The sequence below is a fragment of the Poecilia mexicana genome, unplaced genomic scaffold (genome assembly GCF_051168715.1).
Source record: "Poecilia mexicana isolate PSO_F unplaced genomic scaffold, ASM5116871v1 scaffold_21, whole genome shotgun sequence".
Classification (NCBI taxonomy): Eukaryota; Metazoa; Chordata; class Actinopteri; order Cyprinodontiformes; family Poeciliidae; genus Poecilia; species Poecilia mexicana.
This window is the reverse complement of record NW_028263390.1, coordinates 6,515,034-6,533,669: the sequence shown is the minus strand read 5'-3', so window position 1 is coordinate 6,533,669 and position 18,636 is coordinate 6,515,034. Positions and strand designations below refer to the sequence as shown.

The following is an 18,636-nucleotide window of genomic DNA, read 5'->3' as shown; positions in this document are numbered from 1 at the left end:
ATTGTTCAGATTATTAAAGGATGAGGTGAAATGGATCGGACAAATACGCCACTGTAGTGTACGATGGATGTGTAGAGGACGGGAAAAAAAGCAAAAAGAAATCAAAGCCGTTGGATGTTTTTTGATTTTTTTTTATCAGCTTAAACGAACACATTGGCAGACAACAGACAACTTTCTGACCAACAACCACCACCTTGAGTTGACATCAGTAGTGACCGAACAAAAATGACTCACATTGAAACTGGACAGCAGACTGTTTACCAAAAAAAAAAAAAAAAACAGATCAAAGATCAAAATGACAGCTACACACTGAAAGCAAAAATTGATTATGGAATGCTGTTTCAGTGGATGATCACAAAATGTAAAAATTACGGTGAAAAAAAAAAAAATAAATAAAGAACATTCAGGGTATATATTTATGTAGATATACATAAAACTTTCCTACCAACGTCATTCGGCATTCAGAGCGCCTGTCAGTGGTAACAGTGCGAATGTTAAGATGATTCAAATATATACTCTCAGCTGTAGCATGTTTTAGAGCTGCCTTTCAGAAACAAATAGCAAAAGGATAAGATGCCTTTCTTCAATAAATAAAAACTGTTCTGTACATATCGGATGAGTTTGGAAGCAGCATCGTCATGCATACAGATCGAAGTTGCAGCGTGTCGTCATGCTCGGATATCCACATAAAAGCACTTTAGTGAGCAGAATGGAGGGGGGAAAACTATATACATGTAGGCCATTTACCTCAAAGAAATGTTAAAGACACTTGGCTCAAGTGTTTGAGTGCAGGTGTAAACAGTAATTTAGGCCACAGGACTATTAATAGAAAATAAGCGGTAAAAAAATATTTTGTCAGTCTTTTTTTTTTTTTTTTTTCCCCCTACAGTTACATGTTTTTCTTTTGGAAACATCTGCTTCACATTTCAAGAGAAATGTAGAAAATATATCTATACATATGCAACAACCTTTGGTTGGGGAGAACAAACAAAACAAACAAAAGAAAGAAAATCCAATATTCTGTAAGCAGATTCAAGTAGAAGCGATTGGATCAATACACACCGAGAACCATGTGTGTGTGTGTGTGTGTGTGTTAGATAATGCGCCTTTGCTTTTGTGATAAATAATATTTACACGCATCAGGTTAGTCTCGTACAAAAAGGCTAGGATCAGATCTCTTCTCCACAACGGAGCTCCCCCTACTTTGTTTTAGGCTTCTTGAAATCTTCTCTCTTTTTTTATTGCACAAATAAAACGTTTATATTATATTTATATATATATATATATATATATATATATATATATATATATATATATATATATATATATATATATTTTCACTGTGCGCGCAAGATTCAAGACGTGAGAGGAAGCGAGCGATGCTCCGGAAACACGTCGCAGGTCACAGGTTCGCTTCTCGCAGATGCGATGCAGAGCAGCTGAGTGTGTGAGACTGGCTCCAAGTGTTTGTTATCAGATAAATTAATCTAACGGGATGTGTGTTGTGCAGAGAGGTTAGAAAGGAGGAAATAAAAAGACGGAGCTGGTTCAGTCCTGAAGGAGGCTCTCTTCAGACATCCATCCCAGAGAGGGAAGAGGTTTTTCCCGTCTGGAGTACTTCAGCTGCAGCAGGTCGCCCACTTCACTAATGGCCTCCAGAGCCTTAAGAACGAAACAAAACAAAACAGGAAATAGGAGATTGATATTAATATGGATTCAAAGAGACTTTATTTGTGCCAGACAAATGGAGGTGGGGATGTTTTGACATGTCAGAGTGGGGAAAGTGGAGGTGAAAGGTGAACAGAAGGCTCAGTGTAAAAAAACAAAAACAGCATTGAACAAAAAAAAAAAAAACTCCCCCCCCTCATCACCACTCCTTTCCACCAGAGACCCTATCAGTATTGCAACATTCTGCAGGGCACCTGGAAACAATTTACCTTCCTCCTGACCTTTTTTTTTTTTTTCCTGATTCCATGCTTTGAGGAACAGAGAAAGAGAGAGGGCTGGCTTTTCCGAAGACGGAAAAAGCGGCTCCTCGGTGTGCCTCACAAAAGCAGGCTGATACCCGTTAAATGGACGATTTACAAACGGCGCTGATGATGTGCTCCTCCGGCGGATGAATAAAGCGTCTTTGGAGAAGTGGAGCAAAGCCTCAATAAAAATTAAACATTTTAAAGCTACGCTACTAGCAGTAATATTTAAAGACGGTTTGGCCTTGCAGGTGCTTTAAATAATGTTTAAGGTGCAAGACGGAATATGTGTGTGTGTGTGTGTGTGTGTATATATATATAAAGGTTGGGTATTCCAGCGAGAAAGGAACCACAAATCATGGAAAGGAATTTAGAGAAAGTCAAGAAAAGCAGGTTACAAAGTCCACAGTGAGGCGCTCTTTATTTTATTTGGCTTAAAATGCAAACTTAGAAAGTTTAGAGAATCCTCCCCAAATAAGTTTTCCTGACTGATGAATTAAGACAGGCCCTATTTTGATCGTGTCAGAATCAGAATAAGATTTTATCGTCATCCTTCTCCTTCCAATGTTGTTATTATATGTTTTGAAAACTGGACTAGAATACAACTTCAAAACCCAGCGTACAGCTCCATCATTTCAACAAACATCACCGCTGAGCAGCAGCTTGCGATCGACTTACGGTATCGAGCATTTCTCTGGTATGAGCGGCTGAAACGCAGAAGCGCGCTCTCGACTCGATGATCGGCGTGGCCGGGAAGCCGACGACCACGGTGCCGATGTTCCTCTTCAGCATCTCTCGGCCGAAAGCCCTGAAACACGAAGGCAACCCGAGGCCTTCGCGTTAAGACGGCAAAGAAACAAACTGAACCGATGGGTCGGACGAGGACTCAAAAGCGGCGACGCTTACCCGATTTTGGCCGGCATGTAGAGCATCAGCGGCACGACGGGCGAGTCGTCGTTGCCGTAGATGATGAAGCCCATTTCGCGGAGTCTCCTGCGGAAGTAGTTGGTGTTCTCTGAGAGCTGCCTGAGGCGATCAGTGCCTAGAAAACGTAAAGAGAGAAACTCAATCTGAAACTTCCTGTTACTTCCAAAGCAGCATGTCCTACCAGCCATTGTTTTAATGACTTAAACCTGTGAAAACTACCAATTTATAGTGTTTTATTCACAAACCGTATATGTGGTTCAAAACTGAATGTATATTATTGGGATTTTATATGAGTGGTATACATTTGTGAATTGTATGAAACAGATTTGTATTTGAAAACGTATGATTCTTATTTCTTTATGTGGTTTCAGAAAAATTTACAAATAAAAATTCTTTAAAATACACAAGTAGCTAGCAAACAAAAGACAAATCCTGCCAGCAAACATCTTTAGAAAATGAGTTATAACTTTATAAAACTTGTCTCTAACAGTTTTGCTAATTTAAAGTAAGCATGGGCCGGTTATCATTCATTATGATCAAAGTATTCCAGGTTTATGGTTTCAAAACCATTTTGCATCAAAGTGTTCCTGTGGTTTGAATTGTTTTTAGAGAAAAAACAGAAAACCAAAAAAAAAAAAAAAGGTCCAGAGTGATCAGACTTTTTTACGACTTTTAAAGCAACGGCTACTGAAGCGCTTCCCCTCCCCAACCTGATGCTTTGTACCACTTGCCAGCTGGCTGAAAGAAGGCTTTTGCACTTTTTCCGGACTCGACAGACACATTAATCTGTTTGAACGTATTTCAAGTCGTGAAAAAAAAAAAAAATGGAATGGAAAGTAAAGTCATGACACGATAGCCAATCAGAGCTCTTTTTTAAATGTTTTTTTTAAGATGGCATAATGTGAAAAGTAATTTTTATCCAACTTTTACTCATGAAAACATCCTTAATTATTAAGAATGATTTTATCTATTAGGAGCGGGGAACAAAAAGTGTTGAACACAAACAAAATTATTTAGGTTCATAGTCACCAAGCTGAAACTAAACAGATATTGGACGATGCCATGTCACGCTGCGGATTCACGCAACTGTGTCCCAACCAAACAAATAGCCACGTGCCCCAAAGTGCCAACAGCAACACACATCTGCCGGGGCAGCGCTCAAACAGCCAGAACAGAAACAGTGGAGCTTCAAAGCAACCTGAGACACAACAAACTCTGGCTTTATATTTACCCGCACATATTTTCCATTGTGAAGAAATCCACAGGTATTCCTGGCCCAGAGTGATCAGCTAGCCAAAAACAGAAAGCTGGCGCTCACACGCCTCAGCCGTCCTGTTCAGGGGTTGGGGGGGAACACGGACGGGAGCGCGTCGCTTTTCCTGCCCCTCTCCTTCACGCGTTCATGTTTGATTAAAGCTTTCGTTTCGATTCAGGCATGCGTCTGGTGTCCTTTCTGTGCGCGACATGTGGAAACCAACAGGCCTTTAACAGGCAGCTCCGACTGTCACTTTGACTCTGTGTCAGCATCTGAAACTTCAAAGGGCTTGAATTGCAAACAGTGACTGAGCTGCAACTAATCATACTGTCACTGGTGCTCTTTCCATGGGAGGGGGGGAACTTGTCAAGCTAATATCCTCGCCGCAAGGTCAGGCCTTCTCTTCTTGGGAAAAGAAAAAAAAAACACAAAAGAAGACACTACAAAGGTTGCAGCAGCAGTTGTTATTCTTGTACCTATCAACTGGGAGGCTTGAAAGTAGCGTAACCTGATCTTAGATCAGCTTTTGGACGGGTTGATGGAGTGGGGTCGGGGGGTTTGAATCAATCAAGCTTCGTAAAAAGTAAAGAAGGTGCCGCCCCAGAAAGAATAACAAGACTTTGTCGTTTATTTGTGTGTGTAGGAGAGTCCAGCAGAGTCGGGTCTGCAGAGGTCTCTGGTCCTGAGGCACCATGCTGCTTTGCACCCACAGTGTGAAAGCAACAACAAAAAAAAAGGAGCACACATGTGAAAGTGATAAAAGGGAATAGGTAGAGGTCTTTCCATTAGTCTGGCCCAAAGCTGAACAAAGAAACAAGGGGAGGGTTTAAGATGAACAAAAAAAAAAGAAAAAAAAAAAAGGTGAACTTATGAAGAAAAATATGTAATTTTTACTGAAAGGAATCTTCTAATTACAGTGTTCTTCAAAAGTTCAAAAGAACTTTGAATTTAATTAGACTTTGGTAATGTGTTTAGAAGTACATCACAGATGTCTTAATTTGTAATAAAGCAGTCCAGCTACTTTTTATGTGCTGGTGTGTCTGGCAAGGCTCATGGGAACTGAGAGGAACAATCTTTGGCCTGAGAATCGATTCTCTGGTTGCAATGCAAAGTACGAGCTTACTGCCATCTTGTGGTCAAACCAAACACTTGCAGCCAGATTTTTTTAAACCAAAAAACTGAAATCAAGTATGAAGGTTGCATACTTCTAATCAAAAGAAAACAAGAATCTCAATGCGAAGTGATATATTGGTTTAATTTGATAACTTTTTCCTATTAGTGCTTTTTTTTGGCACGTACCCAGACTTGTTCCATCCTCTCCCATAATGGTCTTCATGGAGGTGATTATCTGCTGGGCCACAGGAGGCGGCATGGAGGTGGCGTACACAGCACTGTGAGAGTGGCTGCGCAGGTAGTCGATCAGCTCCTGACAGACAAATCAGTCAAATTAGTTTTACAGAGATACATTGTTGTCTACTGTTACAGTTCTTAATCATTTTTTTCTTTTTATTATCCAGTTTCACAATTCCAGACCAAACATCTGCCTTTAAAATGCTACACTGGTTTTATCTCCATTTGTCTCCGAGTCTTAAATTAACGCTGAAAGCGGATTCTGATTACCAACTTTAATTATTTACATCAGGTTCATTTCAACATCTATGAGGATTTAGTTTTCGCAAATCAGAGCAGATTCTTTAAAATAGTTTATGAACTTTGATACCTCAACTCCTTTGTAAAAAAATTAAAAACTTAAAAATATATATGTTTTAGCGCTTAGTTTAACATCTAAATCACCTTTTAATTGTGTTTGGTGTTAGAAGTACAGACTCAGTTTAAAGAGGGTTAGGGGGTCAAAACATTGTGAATTATGATGTAGCAAATTGAAGAAAACGTGTGATTTAAGTATATAAGACAAATACAACTTGGTATTTAGACATTTTTTCATCATATTGAAATTGGAATAAATATTGTCTGGAAACTCAAATCTTTTTTTTTTTTTTTTTTTTCAAAGAAAATGAAAGCAGTAAATGGTGCCTCCATAGACTTTTAAAGACCTTAGGACACATGTGTCAAACTCACGGCCCGCGGGCCACATGTGGCCCGCCATGTCATTTTATGTGGCCCGCCCCAGCGTTTTATAGGCTGATGATTGACTTAAAATAGGTTTTGAGCACGAATTGACTACAAACTACATCTCCCATAATGCATTCCGATTGTTACCAGCCAACATTACGGCTTCTCACCACTAGAGAGCAGCAGAGTCACCTCAAGTTGCTGATTGATTTTCCCAACGAATAAATCGACAAAGTAACATCAAAACGTCCAAGAAAAGAAAAATCGATTTACAAGTAAGACTGTGAATGAAGATGTGTGAGTTGGTGTCAGGGCGGCAGGTCCCGCTAGACTTTTTTTGTTATCCTTATCTTGACCGACAACATAAAAAATAAAAAAAATCGGTCATGTACTATTTTTATCCGTGAAATTACAATCATATTAACATCGGCCATTTAACCGCATTTTATGCGGTTTAGTTAATATTCACCGTGAATCCAGATCCCATCACAAATTAAGCAGATAAATGCATCTACATATTTCTCGTAGTGACAAAAACCACTGACTGGCCCCAATAACTTTTAATAAATTAAGCGACTTCACTTAAATTAGCATCACTTCACCCGCTGGGGTCTGAACGCACTTCCTCCTGGTTCCCATCTGCAGAAAAATCTGCGCTAATTCATCAGTCAGTTGGATCTGTCTGATCCAAACAGATCAACTGAATTCTGTGAGTGTTTTACCCTGCGCGGTCCGGTGTGAGCTTTTTCCGGGATTTTTTTTTTTCTTTTTTTGCGTGGTTCTGAAATGGACAGATGTTTCGTCTGCAGCTCCTCCAGAGCGTCGCTCTCCTGGGTAACGTGCAACAAGGCTCCATTTGTTAAATCTTCTGGATGAGTTACTTCCAGCGGTTTTTAATTCTTCGCAACGGCATAGCCGCTTCCGCAGTGGTTGAGCAGCGGACTGCGCATGTTACAGTCTAATTAACTTTTGCATCGTCATTTATTTCCTCAAGATAAACTGCCGGCTCCTCAAATGGATTAACACAACGTTGAAATTCTCTTTAGTTTTCACCTGGGCACTCCTGATTTGTACCATCAATGTGGCCCGTTGAGGGTGGCCAATATGCTGAAGTGGCCCTCGGTGAAATTGAGTTTGACACACCTGCCTTAGGAGCTCTGCTGTATGGAGGGAAAGGGCTTTGAAACAACAAAATCTAATATGCCTTTTCTTCTTGAGTTGTTAAAAAAACAACTGGATGAACCGAGCTCAACTTTTCAAAAAACAAAAAGCTGGATTTCTGTTCTTTTTTTTTTTGGCAACAGTGTTGACCAACACCATATGACGCAGTAAAGACAGGAAACTTGCCCAATCTGCTGAGGATGATTAAGCACTCAAACTATTTGAATCACAACTTCTTGCTTTTACGGGGTAACGTTTTGACGAGTTTTAACCGTTATCCCTCCAGAGCTTTCGCTGCTGACCTTTTTGCCTCCAATGTATCCACCAGCAGCCCCGAAGCTCTTTGTGAACGTTCCCATCATGATGTCGACATCCCTGGGGTCCAGGCCGAAGTAGTCCACCACTCCTCTGCCGTTTGGGCCGAGAGCGCCGATGCTGTGGGCCTCGTCCAGGTACAGGTACGCCTTGTAGCGCTTCTTCAGGGCGACGACCTCAGGCAGGCGGACGATGGACCCCTCCATGCTTTGGGATTTAAAGGAATCTAAATCAGTCAGTTTATTCACTCAGTTTAAACTTCACCACCAATGAATGAATTTTTACAGCTCTATACATTCAGTTATCAAGAAAAGTTTCAAAATATATGATTCTCCTCATTATTAACTCTAAAGTGTGCAAGACTTTATTTTTTTTATAGTGTTCTGCACTTTTACTTTTGAAATCTTCCTTCTCTTATTTCTATCACTTGGTCTAAAGACAAAGAACTTTTATGAATTCGATGAACGCAGCGTTATCAACAAACAGATTACATCAACAACTCATTTCACCTTGAACGCATCTTTCAAGGTAAGTTCCATTACAATATTATTAGATACCAAAAATTCACAATACAAAATGCTACACTCATTGAAGATACAAGAAAATTGCTCAATACCTTTTCAATAATGCACAAATGTTCTTTTCAAAGGCACAGGGTTCTTTTTAAATCAAGAGAAAGTTAAATCAAAAACTGATTGGCAATGTTTTAGTGCTGATTAGTGGAAACTAATACCTAGCAAGGATGTCAGCAGCCATTTTGATTAAATAAAATGCTTTCAAAAGTGTTAATTTCCGTTCCAACCAAACAGCAACACCTGCTAAAGCGAGTTTATCTTTGTTGCTCCTTGGATTTTATTAAGCAAATAATTGCAAAACAGCTTCCCTAACAGTGCATTTGAAAGAACCACTGTGATGTCTGGAGAATGCAAATATATTCAGAGGCATTCTTCAATCTGCTTCACACTGGGACTTGGTAGAAAAGATTTCAGATATGCATTGTGTTAGGAAGGCTAATGGCAACTTCATGGTTATCTCATTTAGAACACAACCTCCCTGAAAATGGTTTGTCTGGTAGTAAAACGAAGGAAAGAGGAATTTTCAGTTTCTTTTTCAATCATATTAACTTCATTTCTGAACTGATGGAGTTACAAACTCAGCCCACATTCAGTGGACATACCTGTAAATGCCCTCCACCACAATCAGGATTTTCTTCCAGGGTCTGTGGGTTCTGGGCTGTCCGTGAACAATAGCATCTCTTAGCAGCTTCTCCAGGCTTTGCATGTCTGCATTGGAGAGCAGGAGAGGGGAATGGTGACGTTACCAGCTGAAGCCTTTACAAAAGAAAATGGACAACTATTATATTTGCAATCCACATATCTGACCACCGCCAGAGCCACTGATTAAACAAATATACAAAATTGATAAATAATAGTAATTTTACAATTATAGTTCAGTCTCACATTTCATGTGCTAAAAAAAAAAAGCAGGGCCTTCTATTTAGCAAGTGCGACAGAGTATTAGGGCCATGTTCATAAAATTATGAGAATAATTTATTATAAAGTCAATATATTCTGACTTTATTACCAGAATATTTAGATTTTATTCTGGTAATATTAGGACATTTTTTCTCGCAATTTTTTTTTACTTTACTCTCGCAATGTTATTTTTTTTATATATATATTTTCTCAGCCTGACCCTAATATGCAGTCGTAGGAAAGAGATAAATGTCAAGAGTATAATTGTTGACATTTTAATTCGAGATATGTAAAAAGAAATCTAAATACCTCAGGAAAAAAAAAGAAGAAGAAAATCTATTTTTTATTTAATAAATGAATCAACATAAATCAAGAAGCAGGAAGTGGCAGCTCTTCAAAGTATCGACTTTGGGGGAAATGAACGCAAACTGAATTTTTCCAGACTTGTGGAAAACAAACATCATATAGATTCTTTCATCTTTCAGAACACCGGTCAAAAAACTTGGTGGAAAACTGAGCTGGGCAAGTCGAGACAATGTGAAATCAGCAGCGATCTGCACACACCCAGGTCATTGCGCCTGTCCTCGCCACCTGGATAAAGCCTTTTACAGGTAATTGTTGAATGGTGGTGTAATTGAGAGGTTTAGCATTTCTACACACTTTGGGTGTTCTCTCATCCTGTGTGTGTTCTTTTTTTTTTTTTTCTTCCATTTCAGACAGAAGTGAGAGAAGCCACTCACTGTTGTGCTTGAAGACTCGGATGGTGGAGCCAGACAGCCGAGCGCCCAGGACCAACGAAGCGTGGTTCAGCTCGTCGCTCAGGATGAGACAACCCTAAGCAGGGTAAAACAGGAGTTAACCTCCGTTTTGCTACTCGATTTTATTTTATGCACCCACATGCAAACATGATCCATTATTACCACTTGCAAAACCAGCTAATCCGGGGATTCAGATGCTTGAGTTGTTCGTGTTGAGCAACAACTTTTTTGGCCTCGTGATTACATTGTTCAGGGTTCAAATATGATTCCCTCAGTAAAACCGAAGCACTTTTCAAGCATTTCCAAGGGGAGTTTTTAAACTTTTCCAGCACTACACCGTGGAGATGAAAACAATACCAATAAACAAAATAAAAAAAAAACTGCTTTGTTCCCTATTATGTGACGTTGCTTATTACTGTTAAAAGATTATTTAACAATAAACACAACTTTGTTTAAGGTATAGAAAATAAGAAAACCTGCATTTCAATTTCACAGATCAATAACTTACTGAGGCATTACAAATAATACATATTCACTGCATTGAAACAATCCAAACAATTATTAATAAGTTAAATGTAAATTTCCTGCTCAAATTAAATGTTTGAACACGACATACCAAAACAAGGTGAGAAAATAAATCCCTAAGACAGTTCTTGTTAAATGACATGGCATTTGGCAAATACAAATAATTTTGCTAATTCTAACTGACCCAAAACAGGAAAAGTTTGGTCTGATTTAACTTCAAACAGTAAGAAAAAAATATATGTCTGTTCTTTTTACTAGGTGTCTTAAAATGTCTGGTTTCAACTGTAAATGTCGCTTCCCAAATTTAGACTTCTAAAACGTTAGATTGCATTTTATTACAGATCCACGCAGTTTGAGTGTTTCAGCACATTTAAGGACCGAATACAGAAAGCAAGGACTTTCCAAACCTTGAAATGAAATTCAAGCATTTTCAGGGATTTCAAGCACCTGAGCGAACCCTGATTAGTCTTAGTTCAATCACTACTTCACGCTTTAAGTTTAATCTTAAACAGAAAGTCAACAGGCAGACAAGTATCTTCCTTTGAACGGTGAATGTTATGGGATTTCAAATAGTGATGTCCCTAAACCTGAAAAGCCCATAGAAATAAATACAAAGGCAAAAATTCCACAAAAGAAAAGATTTAGTTTACGTAACTTCCTGTGGCCAAAGAGCAAACAAGCATGTTGCATAATGTAGATTTAAGACATAAAGATGGGCTCATATGAATGTAAACTAGCAAAAAAAAGCACAGTCGTGTGCGTCTTGCTCCTCTCTCCAACTCTTAATCGTTCTCCACTTGTTTTGTCAGGAAATTTTTCTATTGGCTCGCGCTGCGTACAATGAATCCAGTCAAAGAGGCCCTGACATCAGTCATCAACCCTTTGCACTCGGAGTGCTTTCAAAGCTCGAACCGGAAGCTGCCGGCCTTCCTGTTTGAACACGCGACTGAACCTTTTACGCAGACGATGCGTCGGGTTTTCCAGTAACAGTGAAACTTGTTGCTGGAAGAAGGTCACAATAACTAGACAGGAACGCCCACATGATAAAAAAAAAAGGAGTTACGCAAGATTCAGCAGGGAACAAATAACAAAACACAAAGGAAGAGACAACCCCCCCCCTGCCACCACACCTTCCCAGTAAGAGCAGGAATGTTCATGGAGTTGGTAGCAAAGCCCATCCCGAACGCCATGGACGACTCGACACCCAGAAACCTGGCCACCAACTCTTCCAACTCCTCGTGGATGTCCAGGTTGCCTGTAAAAAAACAAACAAAAAAAAAAACAAAAAGAAAGAAGTGTGTTCAATTTTTATCTTATCTGCATCCTTTTATTTACAAAATAGATGACTATTATTTGTTAAAAACTGATGTAGCAGCTGGAAAAAAAAAAAACATAAATTAATTTGTTTTCTTAAACTAACTTTGAAATATTGGAAATTCCTTCAAAAACCAACTTCCAGGATGATTAACCTACCCATCTCACAGCGAGTGCTTCCCACGCCGGCTCCATACTTCTGTGTGACTTCGATAGCAGCATCAGCACAAGGGCCAGTGTTCTCAGCAAAGCCGAGGTAGTTGTATGAGCCCATGTTGATGACGTCCTTCACCACCTTGCCGGTATGCCTGAAACCAAAAATAAATAAATAAATAAATAAAGCGTCAGAAAATCAGGAGAATGTCTGCTTTGATTACCAGAGCATTGATTTTACGTTCACTGTAAACAGTTGGCTGGAAAATACAAAATATCACCTTCTCCCCTCCGCCCCCACAGAGTCTGTGAACGCGCCATACCTAAATGTCTGGAGGTTGCAGTAGCAACACTCTTCAGTCAGGAGGTTGCTACTGCAGGAAGGGGATTTAGCTAGCTGTTATCTACACTTCTGCAGTTTTGAAAAATCAAGCGAGAGGAAGCACAAAGAATGTAGGGAAGGTTCTGGAAAGGAAACTATGTTTTTACAGTGACGGATTTGTTTTCATTCAGGCTGCTTCCTAAAACAGGAAGTTGGATGTCAGAAAATGACAGGAAGATGAACAGATCACAGCAAAGCCACTCTGTTTCACAATTTAGTAGAATCCAATTGTCTTTTTTTTCCCCCAAGGATATAGCAGTTAACGGTAAACCAACACTACAGGGGTTGAGAAGAGACTGCTGTTTTTGCTAATGCTAACTGCACCAATCGCTCATATACAGTTGCTACAGACAGTTTAAAATGGCAACTCCGACAATAATAATAATAATAATAATAATAATAATAATAATAATAATAGTGGAATCTTTTATATCAGAGAAGCTGTGTAATGTTGACTGCTCTCCCACAAAATGCGACTTCACCCTGGATAATAAATATTGATGGACCATGACACACAGATGCTTATGGTTTGAACAAAAAATACATTTTTGGTTTAAAGACACAATAGTAAATCTGAGCTTTTCCTCATTCAATATTCACATGGAGACCGTTTTAGTAATGATATAGTAGAAAGAAACTGAAGATCTTACATATATCTAATAACCTGGAGGATCTGGCTGCATCTCTCCTTTAGATAGATAAGTCTGTATGACTTTGTGTTGTTTCTGAAAAATCAGTGGTTTGTTTATTTCTCTTTTTTATTCTAATTTAGTTATTTATAATTACTAAAGAGAACACAGAAGCTAAGATTGGGTCAGACTTTGACTACATTTGCGATTGGTGCGTCTGCTTTTATTATTAACCGTTTACGCTTTACCTGCCTTTGTCTTCATCTACACTGACAATGAGAGTTTATTTAACCAAAAAAAGCTTCCAGCGCTTTTGTAGATACTTCTCATACCAACGTGACTCAGCCAGACTTTTAACAGAGCTGTTTGTCAACATAAATGGTGGCGAATGCCCTACACTCCTAGCTGTTGTGAAACAGCTAAGATAATCACTAATGTTAGTGTTTTGAATATCACAGCAGGATTATCTGTTGTCAGTACATAAATGTGATAAAACACATTCCATTTTCTTGAGAGAGCAGACGATCACAGATAGTGAGATAAAATTAGATCGGCGCCACGCCTTTTAACTCTTTCCAAGCTGATTTACAGGGTCACTGTAACCACATTTAGATATAACAGACATCATCTTAATGTCTTTATTTTTTAAGATATAGACCATGTGACAGATACTGGTGCGTACAAAATAACTTCCTGAATGAAGTCACTCTGTTCAGGGTGCAACTTAAGCAACCACTGGGCGTGATCCTAGATCAGCATCGACACAAACTGCCACTGTGTGCCAAGAAAACCACAACTATATCTACTTTGTAATGACAGACGTAGAATGCAGCTCAGTCGGTAGAAGAGGACATGAACTTATTTTCATTCTGAGACATGCTTTCCTCAAAATGAACAAACAGATGTCAACAGAAATACACAACGCAGCAACCTACTCAAACGTCCAGTTGTAGTTGTGGGTAACTCTCTCTACGAGGTCCATCTTGGCTCCGGGGACGCTGCAGATGGGCCGGTTCCAGTTGTCCCGGATCCGCATGTACAGGTTCCTGGTGTAGAAGTTTTCAAAGTCCTGATAGAGAAGGACGAAATCCTGTGGAGAGGGGAGGAAATATTTTGACGTTTATCGTGACATTTCAGTATGCACAAGTTATCTTTGTTCCGAGCAAAAGGAAATATTTACAGTTTGACAAGATAAATCGGTCTGAAGATTAGGAAAGGCGTAAAACAATGACGCGAAATGATAAAACTGCAAAAACACAAGATGTTATCAAGTATTTTTGGTCTACTTTCTAGTGCAAATATCTTAATACACTTGAAATAAGATTTAAAAAAAAACTAGCTTACAGCTCAAAGTAGGAACTTGTTTTAAGTCAACAATTCCTTAATATTGATAAAGTGCTAACTATTAAGTGAAATAACCTCCCAGTGGAACAACATTTTTTAACTTACAATGTGGGATAAATGTCCTGGCTAGCACTTTTTCATCAACATTAAGGAATTATTTACTCAAAACAAGATCCTATTTCTTGCTGAAAACTTACTAGTAAGTTAGTTTTTATCTCATTTTCAAGTGTACTGGGACACTGCAATAGAAACTGGACAAAAAAAAAAAAACACTTGGTAAAATGAAGAGTTTTTGCAGTGAAGAGCCAGAAAGATTCTTTTAGCAGAATTTTCTAGAAAATAAAGTTCTCCCTTCGAAATCATTGTTAAAACACAAACCAGACCGAGGGAAAAGCTTCGATTTCTGTCAAAACTACTCAAAGAATCCACTACGATATCTGACACTTTCCAAGTGTCAAACACACAAAAAAAGCTGCCTCACCTTCTGCTCGTCTCTCTCTCGAGCCACGTGGCACTTCTCGATGTTCCAGTGGCGGAGGAAGTCTCTGAGGTAGCCGAAGACGGTGAGGATGCCGTAGCCCATGTAGGTGAGCACAGCCACCAGCAGAGGCGTCTCCTCGAAATACTCCATGAAGGGCTTCTTGTACAAACTGGGATTATGGGTCGCATTTTGCTTCTGAGGAACAAAAGAAGGGACGTTTTCAGTGACTCCAAGGCATCTTTTTCCAACTCAGAAGTCCAAACGAAAGCAACGTTTTATACTGCACACGACGAGCCCTGATTCTTCTTATAAACAGGATTTCTACATATTTTCCTGTCTTAATTTTAGACTTTCCCACCCAGAACTCTCAATCCATTTTTGTTAACTTTTAAAGGATAAATACAAAAAAAAGAATGTGCCAACTTTAATTACTTACGTACTTGAACAAAAATGTGACGTTGAACGTAAGAGGTGAATGTATAAATATAAAAAAAGATAACCATTTATCTATCCTTGAGATTAGATGAGTCATGGAAAGGACACAACACTAAAACGATATACAGGCTCCTGAATGTGTTGCAGAACAGCAGGGATTACTTATTAAACTCTTTATCTTAGAAAAGGTTAAACAGTAAATCGAGACTCCAATGCTTTTTTTTTTTTCTTTTTACAAAGACCCGGTCTGCTGCACACACAGGGTTAGCAAGGAAGTTATTAATCCAGAGTTGTAAATGTATTGATCTTGAAATGCAGGAGAGCTTAAATCTTGTCGGAGGAGAACATGTAAGCAGAATTTCGAGCTGAACTGGAGGAATTTCTACTTGAGTGCAGTCGCTCATTACGAGCTCTGCCCAGCAGCTAGAGCAGCCACTTCTCATGTGACCGGTCATGCTTCTCAATGAAATACCTCGGAGCAGCTCAAAGTGTACTGTGTGTATCGTTTGTGCATTGTAAAAGTCTGCCAAACAGGTTCAGCTCTGAAACAGCCGAGAAAATGCTCAACATGGTGGACAGTTGGGAGTTTATGGAAGAAAAAACATAAACTCAGATGAACCTCGTAGAGCAAATGATACCAACGAATTAAGCAGCTAAACAGAGATTAAAGTGAAGTGGGCACCAGAAGAAGTGAAGAGAATGCTTCACTTGCTTGTTCTGCATCTCGGTGGCAGACGATCAGATTACATTGTGTACACAATAGGGGGAAGCTTGTGGTGTAAGCACATCGCGTTTGGTTCAAGCTGGATAATAAATAAGCAGGCCAGAATTCTGTTTGCAAAAAGAAACAAAAAATGCTGATCCGGTGTGGAGACAATCTGAAGTACCGAGGGGATTGTTTACATGCCTTTCGGATTCCAGTATCGGGACGTTTTTTCCCCCACGTCAGAATTACGTCAAATGTGTTGAGAAAAAGATGCAGGGTTAAAAACATCTACAGCTAGAAATGGATTAGAGTTTTGAATAATATTGAACTTCCCGTAAAAGTGGAATTACACAGCATCGCTCTTTGGATCCTTCTACTGGCCAAAGCCAATATAAGGAGCCACATCCTGTTTATGAAGAGACCGTACAAAAATGGTTAGAAACTTGGACGTGCAATCTTCAGCCGGACATACTCTGACCAATGATCAGATAGTCCAAAATCTCTTCAAATCAAAAATACTTCATTTATCCCAAAGGGAAATTAAATGTCATAACTCATATCATCAAATTCTATTCAAAGAGTCTTTTCGAGTGACGAGGCTGTGAACAGGAAGGATCTCCAGTAGCAGTCAGATTTGCAAAGAATCAGAAGAAGCCTCTGACTGAAGACATTGTTGTTCCATGACAGTGCCATGACTGTCATCACGACTAAACCTGTCGCAATAAATCAATTCATTGCATGATAAATTAAAAGGAGTGTAATAATTTCCATTCTGATGATTAATGCTTTTTGAAGGGCTATTGTTGTTTAGAGAGACTTTGTAGACCAAAGTGTTCTTTACAAAATTAAAGTTTATAGATGTTCGAGAGAGTGAACTTACATTATTATACCCTATCAATATATTACTTAAAAATGATCTCAAAATAACAATGTTATCGTTTATCGCAATAATCTCCGGGACAATTTATTGTCCAGTAAAATTCGTGTTTGTGACAGGCCTGGCTATGGCATAGCGACAGCTCAATTTTCCATAATCAGTTACTAGCAAGCGCTGCTAAGCCACCTCGTTTGCTTTTGCTGCTGCTCTTTAAATCTCTGTCAGAAGACCGTCGTTCTTGATGGAAGAGACGGCATCTGGAATCAGAACCAGCAACTTCAGCGATTACAAAATACTCCATCTGGAAGTCATTCAGAAATATCATGTTGGTGCATTTCTACTTTAGATTGATTATTATTTACAACTCCAGATGGTAACTAGCTAGGGAACATTCTTCCTTTTGACGCCATAAATCCCACCTCTTACTGAAAGCAATTTGAGCTGTGATAAGATTGCATCTCTGCCTTAACTCCCTGTAGGCTGACCTGATATGCTTTTGCTCAAAACACGAACCCAGTGGATGAAAACAATTGAAGCAGTGGAATATGACGTTCACTACAGTGTATTTGATCTTATTCTGGGGAGAAAATCACCCTCACACCCAAATGAAGAATGTGTACTGTTTAAAAATCAAACTATTAAAATGGACCGCGCCCTTTCAAGCCTGGAGACATCCAGCTGATGGGACAAGTCAAAGCACCGCTGAGCCTCCCTCTCCCTGGGAACAGACACCACCTCCGACACCACAGGACACTTGTCATCTTCAAACTCAAGTCAGTAAACAGAGACCTGTCTAACCTCACCAAGCGGCGCATACGGCATGGAAACAACAGGGTGTAAAGTTACAGATGGAGGAGGGTGAGGGGGGAAGTCATCACTACAATCATCCCTGATCAGGTTTCTCAGTCCACAACAGTGTTAAAATGACACAAGTTAAGGGTGGCCGTTCCAGTAGCCCTCTTTGAAATGGACAATTATGAATATAACACTGGCATTTCAGAATTTACATTTCGAACAAGAAATAGAAAATGTGTGCTATACGACATAACTAATGTCTAATACAAATATTTGCGTCAACTCCCACTAAAGAGCGTTAGAAGCTAACTGTACGAGGTAATTACAATGATATTAGTAGCGGCATATTGTTATACTGACATGTAGCCGAGCCTTGCACGTTTCTGCTCAGGGAAACCACTCCCACACAAGAATTTAGCCGCTAAACAAACACGGCAAATATAAATATATACCTCATAGAACGAATCGGATACTATGTTTATATAAAATAGAAAGTCACACTTTGTCACTAGCCTCTTCCGGTCTTCTCTCCGTGACGGTTGGGCCTTACCTTCTCCCCGGAGCGACTGTACTTCTGTGACTGCTGAAACAGACAGTGGTTCTTCACGTAGCCATTTTTACTCGCGTTTTTTCCGTTTAACGTCCGGCGGCAGGCGTCTCCGTTCAGCAGCTTCGTCGAGGAGCTTTCCGTCATGGTTCCCCCGGGTAAATTTCACGAACTGAGTGGATTCAACTTGTGTAGTGATTCAGAATGTGAAGTCAGGATTTGAGATAAGTAGGGGGAAGACGGATTCAACGCCCACTCTGCCACTGCCCTGTGACCGCACCGAGGTTGCCGGAAATTCACGCCCCTGTGTGGTTCTCTCGACCAATAGCGTGAAGTCAATGCAAAGATCGTCTATTTAAACAGTAATCATTATTATCAGAATCTGAACAGCACTTTATTTGCCAAAGGTCATTCGTCATCTTTTGGAGCACTGTGAGAGCTCTCGCATTTTTTTCAGTCTTTCTTTAGCGTGAGACGCCGTGAAGCTCAGCCCACAGAGATATAACCTATGGTA

The 18,636-nt window shown here is 39.5% G+C and overlaps 1 protein-coding gene across 1 annotated transcript; it reads right to left on the bottom strand.

Annotated features, from left to right (window-relative positions):
• Positions 1-106: 106 nt before the first annotated feature.
• On the bottom strand, positions 107-18,405 carry sptlc2b (serine palmitoyltransferase, long chain base subunit 2b). Its single transcript, XM_014984371.2, has 12 exons — positions 18,126-18,405; positions 14,763-14,957; positions 13,873-14,027; positions 11,933-12,081; positions 11,590-11,714; positions 9,917-10,010; positions 8,879-8,984; positions 7,689-7,908; positions 5,452-5,578; positions 2,877-3,012; positions 2,649-2,778; positions 107-1,662 (listed from the first exon to the last, which is right to left on the bottom strand). The coding sequence occupies exons 1-12, from the start codon at positions 18,267-18,269 to the stop codon at positions 1,549-1,551; spliced, it is 1,695 nt and encodes a 564-aa protein (XP_014839857.2). The 5' UTR covers positions 18,270-18,405; the 3' UTR covers positions 107-1,548.
• Between the last annotated feature and the right edge of the window lie 231 nt (positions 18,406-18,636).

Bases quoted from the DNA above. Each gene is read 5' to 3' on its own strand.
- sptlc2b (XM_014984371.2), bottom strand. From the start codon at position 18,269: ATGACGGAAAGCTCCTCGACGAAGCTGCTGAACGGAGACGCCTGCCGC. The intron at 10,011-11,589 runs GTGTGGTGGCAG...TACCCTGCTTAG, and splicing joins TTCCTGCTCTTACTGGGAAG to GGTTGTCTCATCCTGAGCGA. The intron at 7,909-8,878 runs GTATGTCCACTG...TAAATCCCAAAG, and splicing joins GTGGTGGAGGGCATTTACAG to CATGGAGGGGTCCATCGTCC.